This window comes from Dromiciops gliroides, chromosome 2 (assembly GCF_019393635.1).
Source record: "Dromiciops gliroides isolate mDroGli1 chromosome 2, mDroGli1.pri, whole genome shotgun sequence".
Taxonomy (NCBI): Eukaryota; Metazoa; Chordata; class Mammalia; order Microbiotheria; family Microbiotheriidae; genus Dromiciops; species Dromiciops gliroides.
The window spans coordinates 68,968,866-68,981,984 of record NC_057862.1 but is presented as its reverse complement, the minus strand read 5'-3'; the positions used below and the strand labels follow the sequence as shown (position 1 = coordinate 68,981,984).

The 13,119-nt window shown below is 36.6% G+C and overlaps 1 protein-coding gene across 1 annotated transcript in view; it reads right to left on the bottom strand.

Annotated features, from left to right (window-relative positions):
- The window catches only part of MYO9A (myosin IXA), a 302,278-nt gene that overhangs the window by 226,768 nt on the left and 62,391 nt on the right, over positions 1 to 13,119 (bottom strand). The window contains exon 2 of the mRNA XM_043982938.1: positions 9,718 to 10,631. Coding sequence (XP_043838873.1) covers positions 9,718 to 10,560 — 843 coding nt within the window. The 5' untranslated portion in view covers positions 10,561 to 10,631. The remainder of the gene's footprint in view (positions 1 to 9,717; positions 10,632 to 13,119) is intronic.

Below are 13,119 nucleotides of genomic sequence, written 5' to 3'. Positions count from 1 at the left end.
AAAATGCTATCCACCTCCAGAGAAAGAATTGATGTTGTCTGAACAACAGACTGAAGCATATTATTTTTCACTTTCTTTTTGTTCAAGTTTTCTTCTTACACAAAATAACTAATATGAAAATCTTTTACATGATTGCATATGGTATAACTTAGATTGTTTAACATCTCAGGAAGGGAGGAAGGAAGGGATAGAATTTGGAATTAAAAACTTAAACAAACAATGAATGTTAAAAAATTTTACATGTAATTGGGGAAATTCTTTTTAAAGGCTCCCAAGTTTAAGAAAAGAGGCCAACTGCACTGGTTAAGGCTTTGTCACCTGGGAGTTACCAATACTAGTAAAATTACAAGCTCACTAGGGCAGCTAGGTGGTGCAGTGGATAGAGCACTGGCCCTGGATTCAGGAGGACCTAAGTTCCAATTGGACCTCAGACACTTAACACTTACTAGCTGTGTGACCCTGGGCAAGTCACTTAACCTCCACTGCTTCACACCCCCCCCCAAATATATATATATATATATATATATATATATATATATATATCAGGCTCAATCCAAATACTACCTATTCTTACATATTCAGTATATGCTTATATATGTAAATGCTGTCTTCCCCCATTAGACTATGGGCTCTTTGAGGACAAAGATGGTTTTATATTTGCCTTAGGTGATTAGCACATGATAGATGCTTTTAATAAATGCTGATTATTTGAATACATAAATACATATGTCTATATGTATTATATATATATATATACACACACACATACACATATAACTTTCATATAGTGCTTACTGTGTGCCAGACAATGTGCTAAAGGTTTTAGAATTATTCTCATTTAATCCTTACAACAACCCAGACAGGTAGGTGCTATTATTTTCATTTTACAGAACTAGGACAAAAAGAAGTTAAGGAACTTGTCCAAGGTCACACATCCAACTATTAAGTGTCTGAGAGTGGATTTGCACTTACATCTTCCTGACTCCAGGCTCAGCTCTCTCTATCTGCTGCACCACCACCACCACCTTGCTGCTTTTAAGGGATTGAAGACATTCCATTTTGTGCCTCTTCACAGACTGCTGCTCCCTGCTGAAATGAATGCCCCTTTGACCTCATCTCTTCCTCCTAGAAACTTACTTTCCTTCAAAGATCAGGGAAGCACAATTTTTCCCATGAAATCTTTCCTAAATGCCAACTGCTAACATGCCCCCCCACCGCAACAACTTGTATTTCTTTTGTATATGTTCCATGTATACTTACATAAGCTCTTGTTACCTCCTCTTATTACAGAACAGACTTTTACTTTTTTTATCTCTGTATTCCCACTGTTTAGCATAGTACTTGGCACACAGTAGAAGCTTAATGAATGCTTGATGTTCGCCTTTTGTGGTACAAGGATCAACTTAACTAAGGTCAGACATACATTGTGCTGGAAAGAGAACAATAAATTGTTTAGCCACAGCATCTGTTAATATGGTGATTACTAGGCCTCTGTTCCTTTCCTACCACTCCATGACCCTCACAGCAGAAGCAGAAGAATAGGAGAAGACTGCACAAAACTGAGGGACATTTGGTACTTTATTTTATGGCTTGCCATAGCCAAAAAATTCAACACCATCAAGTGGTCAGCTTTGTGATGATGAGCCTCTCTGTACTTAGGCTAGTCTTATTGGGACCACATTCAAAATGTTTCCAGCATGGTGGAACCTGGAAAAATTGCACTCTTGTTGCATAGCCTTTGAGAACCCATGGTCATTTCTACATTCCCATACCACAAAGAGTCTTTAAAGAATTTACAGAGGGTAGTAAGAATCAGATGGTTTTTAGACCATCAGTAAATGTCTACTTAGTAGTCAGTACTCTAAGTGTTATGATCCTTGTCCAGAAAATGGGTAAATACAATACTGAAAAGAATTGAAGAATACTAACCTTTACATTCTCACTATAAAGGAAACCAAAAAATAGAAGCTGTAGCTACATGGAAGGATAGCTCATAAAGGAGTTGGTGAGGTTGGTTTTACTGTATGTAAGAAGGCAACAAGAAATATTTGATGAGACACTTGGTCATCTCATACTGTACTATTCCTGGTATTTTCAAAAAGATCACTATGAAAATAAGTGCAACTTACACACAACTACTATTGTTGAGGATGAAGAATTTAACAAAGCCCACCAAATTAAATGAAAATATGCTTTCCTTATTCTGCGCTGTCTTGATAGCCAACTTACACATGTGTTCCACTATAATGAAACTGGTTCCAACCATGCTTCATTTATTCCTTGTCCACTGTCTAGATACCAGAAGCACCCTTCTTTTGCGCTCTCTCCCCAACCATGTTTCCATGTACCATTCCTGTAAGTTTCTAAAAGATAGTATCCAGCACTGTGTGCTGATCAACTGTGATAGACTTAGCTCTTCTCAGCAAGAGAATTCCAAAGGACTCATGATGGAAAATGCTCTCCACATCCAGAAAAAAAAGAATTGTGGAATCTGAATGTAGATTGAATAATACTATTTCTACTTTTTTTGTATTTTTTTTCTTTTTTGAGGTTTTTCCCTTTTGTTCTGATTCTTCTTTCACAACATGACTTTTTTTTTTTTGGTGAGGCAATTGGGGTTAAGTGACTTGCCCAGGGTCACATAGCCAGTAAGTGTTAAGTGTCTGAGGCCTGATTTGAACTCAGGTCCTCCTGAATCCAGGGCCGGTGCTCTATCCACTGCGCCATCTAGCTGCCCCTCACAACATGACTAATGGAGAAATGTTTAATGTGATTGTACTTATATAACCTATATCAGATTGCTTTCTGTCTTGGGAGGGAAGGGAGGAAGGGAGAAAAATTTGGAACTCAAAATCTTATAAAAACAAATGTTGAAAACTAACATGTAACTGGAAAATAATAAAATACTTTTATGATATAAAAAATGTTAAAGTACGATTGAGCAGCCAAAAAGCAAAAAGGTAGTATCCACTTGAACCAGCATTCTACCACTTTATTTTCTCTCTCTCCATATTAAAATGTAAGACAATCAAATAACTATGAATGTAAGGTAATCTCAAGAAGGAAAGGCACTAGCAGCTGCGGAGGATCTGGAAAAGCCTAATGTAGAAGGTGGAATTTGAGCTGAGTGCTGAAGGAAGCCAGAGAAGGTATGAGATACGGGTGAGAAGCAGGAGTACTCTGACATGGAGGGCAGCCAGGCAGTACAATGGCATGGAAATGGGCGACATGGTATCTTGTTCAAGAATTAGCATGTAGCTAGACTACAGATTAGGTTGAGAGGAGTAAAGCATAAAAAGACTGAAACAGTAGGTAAAGGAAGGGTTATGAAGAGCTTAAATGCCAAATGGGATCCTGGAAACAACAGCTTCTGAGGCTTATTAAGTGGGGAAGGGGGGGGGGGTGTCAGAAATTGTCACATGGTCAAAGCTACATTTTATTAAGATTACTTTGGTAGCTGAGTAGACAATGGATTGGAGAGAAATTTGAGGAAGAGAAACCAATTATTTTAACAGCCTGGACCAGAGGTGAAAAGGGCTTGAAATAGGGTTCTAGCTGTGTGATGTACAAGAGCGATTCTGAGAAGGTAAAGGAAAAAACTGGCAATGAATTAGATATGTGGGGTGAGAGTGAGAAGCTGAAAATGACATCAAAATTGTAAGTCTCACTGAATGAGGTGTGGTTGGGGAGTTGGTGCACTCAAAAGTAATAGGGAAATTAAGAAGGGAAGGTTTAGAAAGAAAAATAATGAATCTTGTTTTGGATATGCTAAGTTTAAAATACTTATAGGACAGGGGCGGCTAGGTGGTGCAGTGGATAAAGCGCCGGCCCTGGATTCAGGAGGACCTGAGTTCAAATCCAGCTTCAGACACTTGACACTTACTAGCTGTGTGACCCTGGGCAAGTCACTTAACCCCCCCCCCCATTGCCCCGCAAAAAACCAAAAATTACTTATAGGACATCTAGTTTGAGATGTCCAAAAGGCAAGGTGATATGGCACTTTAGATTAAAGGATAACCTAGGACTGGATATATAGAACTGAGAATCATCTGTAGAGAGATAATAACTGTACCCATTGAAGCTGATGATATCAAGTGAGAGAGTATAAAGGGAGAAGAGAAGAGGGGCCACGACAAAGTCTTGGTAGTCACTCATAATTAGGAGGCATAAGAAAAATTAAGACTAGCAAAGGAAACTGAAAAGAAAGTTGGTCAGAGGAGGAAAATCAGGAGAGAGCAATGTCATGAACACGTAGAAAAATGAGAGTATATCCAGGAGGAGATGATCAATAGTATCAAATGATACAGAGTATGGAGGAAGAATGAAGATTAAGGAAAGGCCATGGATTTGACAATTAAGAGGACACTAGCAACTTTCAAGAGAGAAGCTTTAGTTAAATGACTGTCAGAGGGTTTAGAAGAAAACAAGAGAATAGCGGAGGCACCTGATGTAGATGGCTTTCTCTAAGGTATTTGGCCACAAAGAGGAGGAGAAATAAGAGTATAATAGCTACCTGGGAGAAGCAAGAGTAAAGAGTTTTTTAAGAGTGGGAGGGGCAGCTGCATGGCACAGTGGATAAAACACCAGCCCTGGATTCAGGAGGACCTGAGTTCAAATTTGACCTCAGACACTTGACACTTACTAACCGAGTGACCCCAGGCAAATCACTTAACCCTCATTGCTCCGCCAAAAAAAAAAAAAAAGTGGGAGAGAGATGGGTATGTTTAAAGGAATCAATTAAAAGTAAAGTAACTAAATGAATCATATAGTCAAACTACCAGTATAGCAAAGATCCAAGCTAATGCTAAACTACAAGAAATAAAATGAGAAAAGGGTATGGCATGCAATTTATAAACTCTACCCCGACATATTGATACAAATTATCAATACCAAAAAATGGGAAATTGAAAGAAGAAAGCAAATGGATAGCAATTATAATATTTGCATTAAAATGCTCAATCACTATCAGTCAATTACCATAACAATGAGAATTTTAAAAGCGCCCCTCCATCACCTTAGTCAGTAATTATTTGGTTTATTTGCCAAGCAAAGAGATAAATTACCAAGTACACCACCAGATTAAAATTCTCAATTGTTAATTCTTACAGAAGTATGGCAAAATATTATGAGCAACATCCCCTAATATAACTAAGAAAAGTAGTGGAGAAGAAAACCAATTGAAGGGAAGTTGGTTAGAGATCTAACCATTCCAAGTGTAGTTAAGAATAAAACTAAGAAGACAATATACATGAAAAAATCTGCAGATTTTTACAACTTCACACAATCAAGGACAGGAGAATCACCATATAGGGGACTCTTAAGAACAGGGTGTGCTTAGAAAAGTAGCTGAAATAACAATTAAGGAAAGGCTGTATTAGACCACATATATAAACAGAGGAAGTTGATTAAGAGGAGAAACAATTTTTAGTATTTTGAGGGTTCAATCTGAAAGAATGAAGATAAGGTAGGAAAAAAATCATATTTTTATATTTTACTTTATTATTACCAAAAAGTAACCAAAAGAATGTTAATAACAATGGATTTATAGACTTACTTTCCCATTTACCTAACATTTTAGTGGGATAATCTGTAAATATATCAAGAGCATCCTTGATAAAGGTATTATAAAACCAAGATGTAGAGAATACATCAATCTATTAAACTTATTACTTTAAAAAGCATTTGATTTGTGGCGCAGTGGACAAAGCAACAACCTTGGATTCAGGAGTACCTGAATTCAAATCTAGCCTCAGACACTTGACACTTACTAGCTGTGTGACCCTGGGCAAGTCACTTAACCCTCATTGCCCCGCAAAAAAAAAGAAAAAGAAAAAGAAAAGAAAAGAAAAAAGAAAAAAAAGCATTTGATTTAGTAGAGCAAAATACCACCTTGAAGACCTTACTCTAACAAGTTGTCTCCCATGAAAGATTCCTTTAAGGATACACACACACACATACATGTGCACAAATTCAGGGAGGGCTAAAGGGTTCTTGTGCTACCCCTTTGTCACAAGTTACTAATCTGTTAGACAAATGAAATAACGCAGGGCCTAGCTAACTAAAGAAGCCAAATGCCAAAGAATCTCATTGTGGGCAAAGCAAATTCTGGTATGAAAAAATAATGTAGACAATCAAGGTTCCAGAGGGAAGAGTGGGAAAAGGAAACAGGGCAGAAACATTAAGGGGAGCTGCGGAGAGTAACAAAACTGTAAAAGAAACTAAAGAGTCAACCAGTCTTGAGAAACCAGGAGCAAGACCCAGACAGAAATACCATAAATGCAGATTAGAGATGAAGAGGCCAACTAACAATGAACAGGTAGAAAATGTGCCCTTATTTTCACATTTCTGCCTTGGAAGCTGAAGATGTTTTGACACTACCACAAAACAAGTGGCAAAGCAATGAGGTTCCTAGTAACTTTGCCCTGCAGCAGACTGTACCATTGTTGTCATTTACTAGATATTTCCTTGTATTATATTTATTCATTTATATGCCTTATTCCTCCTACAGGACGGCAAGATCTTTGAGAGAAAAGACCAAGTCTTTATATATCTTTGCGATCACATAACCTAGTACACCTCACAAACAGTATTAACTCAAGATCAATGAGTTAAATGAATGGAAATGAACAACATGGGAAGAGAAAGGCATTCAGAGAAAGAACACAAGATGAAGCTAAGTGGTCCAGTGAAGTGAGCATAAAATTTGGAAACAGGAAGAGCTGAGTTCAAATTTTGCCTGACAACTTTATTAGATGTGTGATGCTAGGCAAGTGACTTAATTGCTCTTGGTCTCAGTTTCCTTAATTGTAAAATGTGGATAATAATAGTACCTACCACAGGGTTGTTATGAAGATCAAAGGAATTATAGGTAAAGTGCTTTGCAAATCTTAAAGTGCTATGTGAGTGCTAACTATTATCAGTAAGATGTTGAGGGAACTCAAAACCATATCAATTAAGGATCAAGAGAAGGTAAGACAAAGGGGATGATCACTCTTTTAAAATTTTTGAAGAGCTGTAACACATGAGGGGGAACTGAACTTGTTTTATTTAGCCTCAAAGAGCAGAACTGGGACCAATGAGTGTAAGTTACAGGAAAGTAGGAAAGCTAAAGCTTTATGTAAGGAAAAGCTTCCTAATAATTACAATTGTCCAAAAAGTGAAATGGTCTGTCTCACATGGTAGTAACTTCCCCCCATCACTAAAGGTGTTCAAATGGAACTCAGGTAGGGTTTAGACTCAGGTACTACTCAGGCAGGGTTTGGACGAGTAAGCCTGTAAGATTCCTTCCAATTCTGAGACTTTATGCAATTTAATGGAACTAAAGCAGCCAAGTTTTAAGTTCTACTTTAGTCCCAAATAATAACCTCATTCCACCCAGGGCTAGACAGCATTAGAGAAGACACAGCAGAAGTAGATAGAATCCTTTTAATCCTAAACTCAAATGAACACTAAGATTCTAAATTATAACATGTAAAAGAAAGCAGTGCAATGACAATATTGGTTAAAGGTTTTTGGGAAAGGAACCAGCTTCCTGGGGGAAAAGATTTGCAAAATGTCAACTAACATCAACAGAAAATATGTTACAATTCAGCTACAAATAATTCTACAGTTCTCTTAGTTCTCTTCCTACCTTTTTGTTTCTTCTCATTCTCCTTTGCTAGATCATCCTAACTAAAGGTATTGCCTAAGACTCTGGGCAGCCTTTTCCTTTCTATACTCTCTTTCCTGTGACCTCATCAACATCAATGGATTCAACCATTATCTCTGTGTAGGTGACTCTTGTGCTAAGATTATTGGAATTTGGCTGACTTATTCGGAGGGGCCTGCCCTGAAGTGACATATGCTGCTGAGGTCAGAAGGAGAAACCACTTTCCAAAGACAGTTTTTGAAGGACCTCCCTTTTGGGGGAGGAAGATTAAACACTTGCTGAGGGAACTCGCTGCTCTTCCGGAGTTATCTCTCCTCCTGGTGGCATGAGCACCGGCAGCAGTGAGAGACATATCCTTCATGCCTGGCTGTAAGCTGTTCTTTCCATTGAAGCTACAAGCCCCAGGTGGTGAGTTAAAATACAAACTCTGCTCTTTTGAACAGACTTAGGTTAGAGCTAGGGGGATTATCTGTATTTCTTTTCCCCTATTCCCTTGTCTTTGATTTTATTCATTTCACCTTTGCTGTTTACTTTATTCTCATTAATAAAACCTGATTCATTTGTGGAACAGAGGCTGTTAGGCTCCTTTCTTATCAGTCTGGGAGAAATATCTAAAAAGGCAGTTTGGAGGGGAGGGAGCCAACTAAAACTCCACCTTCTATAGGAAGCTTTTCCCAACCACTCTTTTTTTTTTTTTTTTGGGTGAGGCAGTTGGGGTTGGGTGACTTGCCTAGGGTCACACAGCTAGTAACTATTAAGTGTCTGAGGCTGGATTTGAACTCAGGTCCTCCTGAATCCAGGGCCAGTGCTCTATCCACTACACCACCTAGCTGTCCCCTAACCACTTAATTCTAGTGCCATCCTCCTCTTAATTATTTTCCATTTATCCTGTATCTAGCTTCCATGTATAGATTAGTTTGCTTGTAGGCACTTAATAAGCACTTACTGATTCTCAAACAATTACAAAGGTAATTTACAAACAAAACATGGCAAACTTAAGAACAAAATCTAGAATTTTAAAGTGCAAACATCATAAACTATAACAAGCTCCAAGTTTATCTGTTTATATAAGTAAAGGAGAAAATGAAAATCATATGAAACATCCTTAAAGATATAGTATCATACTGCATATTATGGCAATCTTATTCTCAATAAATTATTTACAATACCTTTAAATCCAGAATAAAAGTGATTCAAAAATAGAAGATTTTTACACATCATCCTTATATTATTTCCTTCCCTTAGTACGAAGGCATTTTAAGAAATCCTTTTAAAATATTTTATTGCAAAGTTCTCGCAGTTTTACAAGTTTTGTTTAAAATAGAGATCTTGCTAATACAAAAACTCTGAGAACGATCAGACCAAGCTTAAATCTCAGGACTTTTTCCATCTTTAACAATCTGTGATTGAGTAGTTTACTTCAAATATATGTTTTAAAACCAAATAATAATATTACTTTCTTTTACTTCTACTCCAGACCAAAAAAAGTTTGCTTTTTTTCTTTTGAATGTCTGATAACACTATTTTGAAAGCATATTTTTAAAATAAGAAAATAGTAGGTAATACTATCTAGTTGTAAAGTGGTGTTGGGCTTGCTTTTTAAAAATAGCTTCAGTACTTAGGAAAGACACCAGGATTACAGAGGCACAAACCAAATATTCAGGATAACCAATTTTACAAATACATCTATCCTCTTCACACAATGCATATGTCCCTTTGACCTATATAATTGACCTTTCTCCCCTTTTGCCAAAACATGACTTGTTTTCTTTCTCATGCATATTCCAGTGCCTAGATATCCCCTTTGAAAAAATCCAACCCCCAAAACACTATCTCTTGTAACAGGCTTCATTACCATTGCTCCAGTGCTGCCTGAATTACCTCTCTCCCAACAACTGTTCTAATAATCAGTAGACAGGTTAAAGATATGCTGGTACTCACAGGTAAAAGTGCAAATGATGTTTTATTTGATACCTTTTGTCAATTATTTGCTAACTATGGCAAAATGCCTTACCACTTGTTAAGTGACAAATTCAAAACCAGTGCCACAGTTCTACAACTCGTCTTACCTCCAGTACTGGTCCAGCTCCAAGAATTATCTGTTCTACTCCGCTGGCGAATCCCTTTTGACTAAGAGCTGTAAGATGGTGAATGAGAAAGTTTGTGCTCTGTGTCTTCCCAGAACCACTTTCTCCTGAAATAACAATGCACTGGTTCTTTCTGCGCTGAAGCATAGCATGGTAGGCTACATCTGCCACAGCATATATGTGGGGTTCAAGCTTTCCCAGTTGATGATTATCATACATTTTGACATATTTAGGATTGTAAATAGGAAGAAATTTAAATGGATTAATAACGATTAGAATGCTACCAACATAGGTATAAATTTTTTCTTGTTTAAAGCGGTTTCGGAGATTTTCCAAAAGTGTTTTCTCATTTAAGTCAGGTAGGCTGCATAAGTCATCATAGTCCTTCTGCTGTGGCTGAGGAAGGAAACCTCGTTCCATCATCCTCCGACGCTCTTCTGTAACACGGAGCCATGACTGAAGACTGCCATAATGGATGGAGCCATCAAGATTTTTCTCTCTCAGAAGGAATCGGTAATCCTCTCCACTCAATTTGTTTTCTAAGGCCATCCGTGGCCACATCATCATTCGCTGAACAGGACAGTCTGTTGGATTGAGTATCCATTCTTCCCCACCAAATTCTTTCACTTCGGCTAGAACATAGCATTTTGTTTTGTCAAGCTGGAGTCTGTTAATAAGGGCATCTATCACCTCGGCAGCAGTTGAGTTTTTTCTGGCTGGGACTGGACAGTAGATAGTGCCTTCTGAAATTGTCCCAGGATAAATATGTAATGTGTGCTCACTGTCCTCAAAGCGTCGTCTTCCTCCAACATCATTCACATTCATATTGGATCTTATCCCATCAGCACTGATAATGCATATTTAGAACTGTCCCAAAAAGATTCATAGCTTCAAAACTGTAAAAAACAAAAAACAAAAAATGCAAAAATATATTAGATATATCAAAATAATTTCAAATGCTCTAAAATTTTATTAATAATTTTAATAGAGAAGGAGGATCAATCAAATAAACCATTACTTTTCCTTAATTGACTCTTTATCATAAAATCTTAAACCTGGTATTATCTAATCCAAGCAGAGTTTAAAAGGTAATTCAAAGTGGAAACATAAATCACAGAGGGAAAGAAACAAAATATGACCATGGGGGTCTAACCTTATTGCACTTGGCGGTATCTTTAAATCACTATTAAAATGAATGTATTTTCTCAATACTGACCCCCAAGTACAAATTTAGATAAAATTTTAAAGACAGAAAAGCCAGAAAAAACCTCTAACTCCAAAATTCTTGGTGATTTATCATAGCAAATTTTACCTTGAGATTTACTAACTGTACCTAAGGCATCTAGCATCAGAGAAATAGCTCCTTTATTCACAATAAAAACAGTCTCTGGATCCTGGATTCAATACAGCAGACAACAATTCTGCCAATTGCTTACTATGTAATCTTTTACAAAGTTACTTCATGAGAAATTAAAATTATAGCAACAACTCCTCCTCTAGGTTTTCACTTCATACAAATCAGAGCAGATCTGATTTTTTGGTGGAGCTATGAATTGCTCCAAACATTCTGGAAAACAATTTGGAGTTATATTTAAAAGGAAATAACAGGAAAGTAATAAGCATTTACATACTAGCTAGTGCCAGGGCACTGTGCTAAATGCTTCACTAGTATCTCATTTGATCCTCACAACAATCCTACAAAGTAGTTATTGTTATACTCAATTTACAGTTGCGGAAACTGAGGCAAACAGAAGTTAAGCGACTTGCACAAAGTCACAGTTAACTAAGTGTCTGAAGTCAGATTTGAAGGCAAGTCTTCCTAACTCCAAAGTTCTATCCATTGTGTTACCTAGTTGGAAAAGAGTAAATAAAGTATGCCCAGCAATACTACTAAAAGGTATATACAGCCAACGTGATCAAAGATGGAGGAAAATATGTACAAAATTATTTATCACTGCCATTTTTGTAATAAAAAATAACTCTAAGGAAAACAGATGTCCATCACTTGGAGAAACCAAAACTAAACAAACTGTGGAATCTAAACAAACTGTGATATGTTACTATTACAAAATTTTATTGTAAAAAACCCCAAATCAATAAAATAGCAAATGAGTATGGTGAAATCACAGCAAAACAGAAGAGAGAAAAATAATCATTACATAGTATGCATTTATATACTAATAAAACTGAAAACAAAATAAATAGAATACCTTCAAAAATATAAAATATCCAAACTATCAGATGACCACATAGAGATCTTTAACTCAAGCACAGAAAATGAAGTAAATGTAGCTGCAAAGGAACTCTATGAAGGGGGGAGAATCTAGCTGTAAAGAAACTATACCAAAGGGGAAGGGGGGAGGGTAGGGAGAGACCCTCAGACCTGAAAAACTCACAGGAGAGTGCTATCAAACTTTTAAAGAACAGTTAGTAGGCACTCTTCAAAAATTATTCTCAAAAAACTGAGAAAGAAGCCTACCAGAATTCTTTTTTGAGAAAAATATTGGGCTAATACCTACACTAGGAAAAGATAAAACATATAAAGAAAAACTACAGGCCAATATCACTAATGAATATTGACTCAAAATCCAATCAAATGGGATGTATTCTAGGGGTGCAAGGGTGGTTCAATATTGGAAAAATAATCAACATAATCAATCATATTAAAACCCCAAACATCCCAAACACATGATTTGCCCAATAGAAGCAGAAAAGGCCTTTGACAAAGTATAACACTTTTATGCTAAAAGCCCTACAAAGTATAGGCAGAAAGACCTTTTTTTTTTTAATATCACAAAAAGCATCTACCTAAAACCAATAGCAAGCATCATATGCAACAGGGATGCATTAGAGTCTTTTGCAATAAATACAGAAGTGAAGCATTTTCCCCACTATTGTTTGATAATGTTGGAGAAATGTTAGCAATAGCCGTAAGACAAGGGAAAGGAATTAAAGGAATAAAGAGGAGATAAAACTATCCTGTTTGTTGATAATATATGATGGTTTATTTTGAAAACTCCAGGAAATCAATAAAGACACTGAGATAATTAGTCTCAAAAATCAACAGCATTTCTATATAATAATAACAAAATACATGGGAATAAGAGAAAGAGAAATCCCAATTCAAATAGCTACAAAATGCATAAGATAACTGATGGTCAAATTCCCAAAGCAAACAAAAGCTTTTGTATAGATTCAATTAAAAAGAGCTCCTTAAAGAATTAAAGAACAGTCTAAGTAGCTGGAGGAAAATTCAGGGCTCACACTTAGGGTGTGCCAATATAATAAAGATAATACTATCAAAATTAATTTCAAATTACAAAGAGGATACTTTACAGGGCTTGATAAAGTAACAATTTATTTGGAAAAACAAAAGATCCAGAA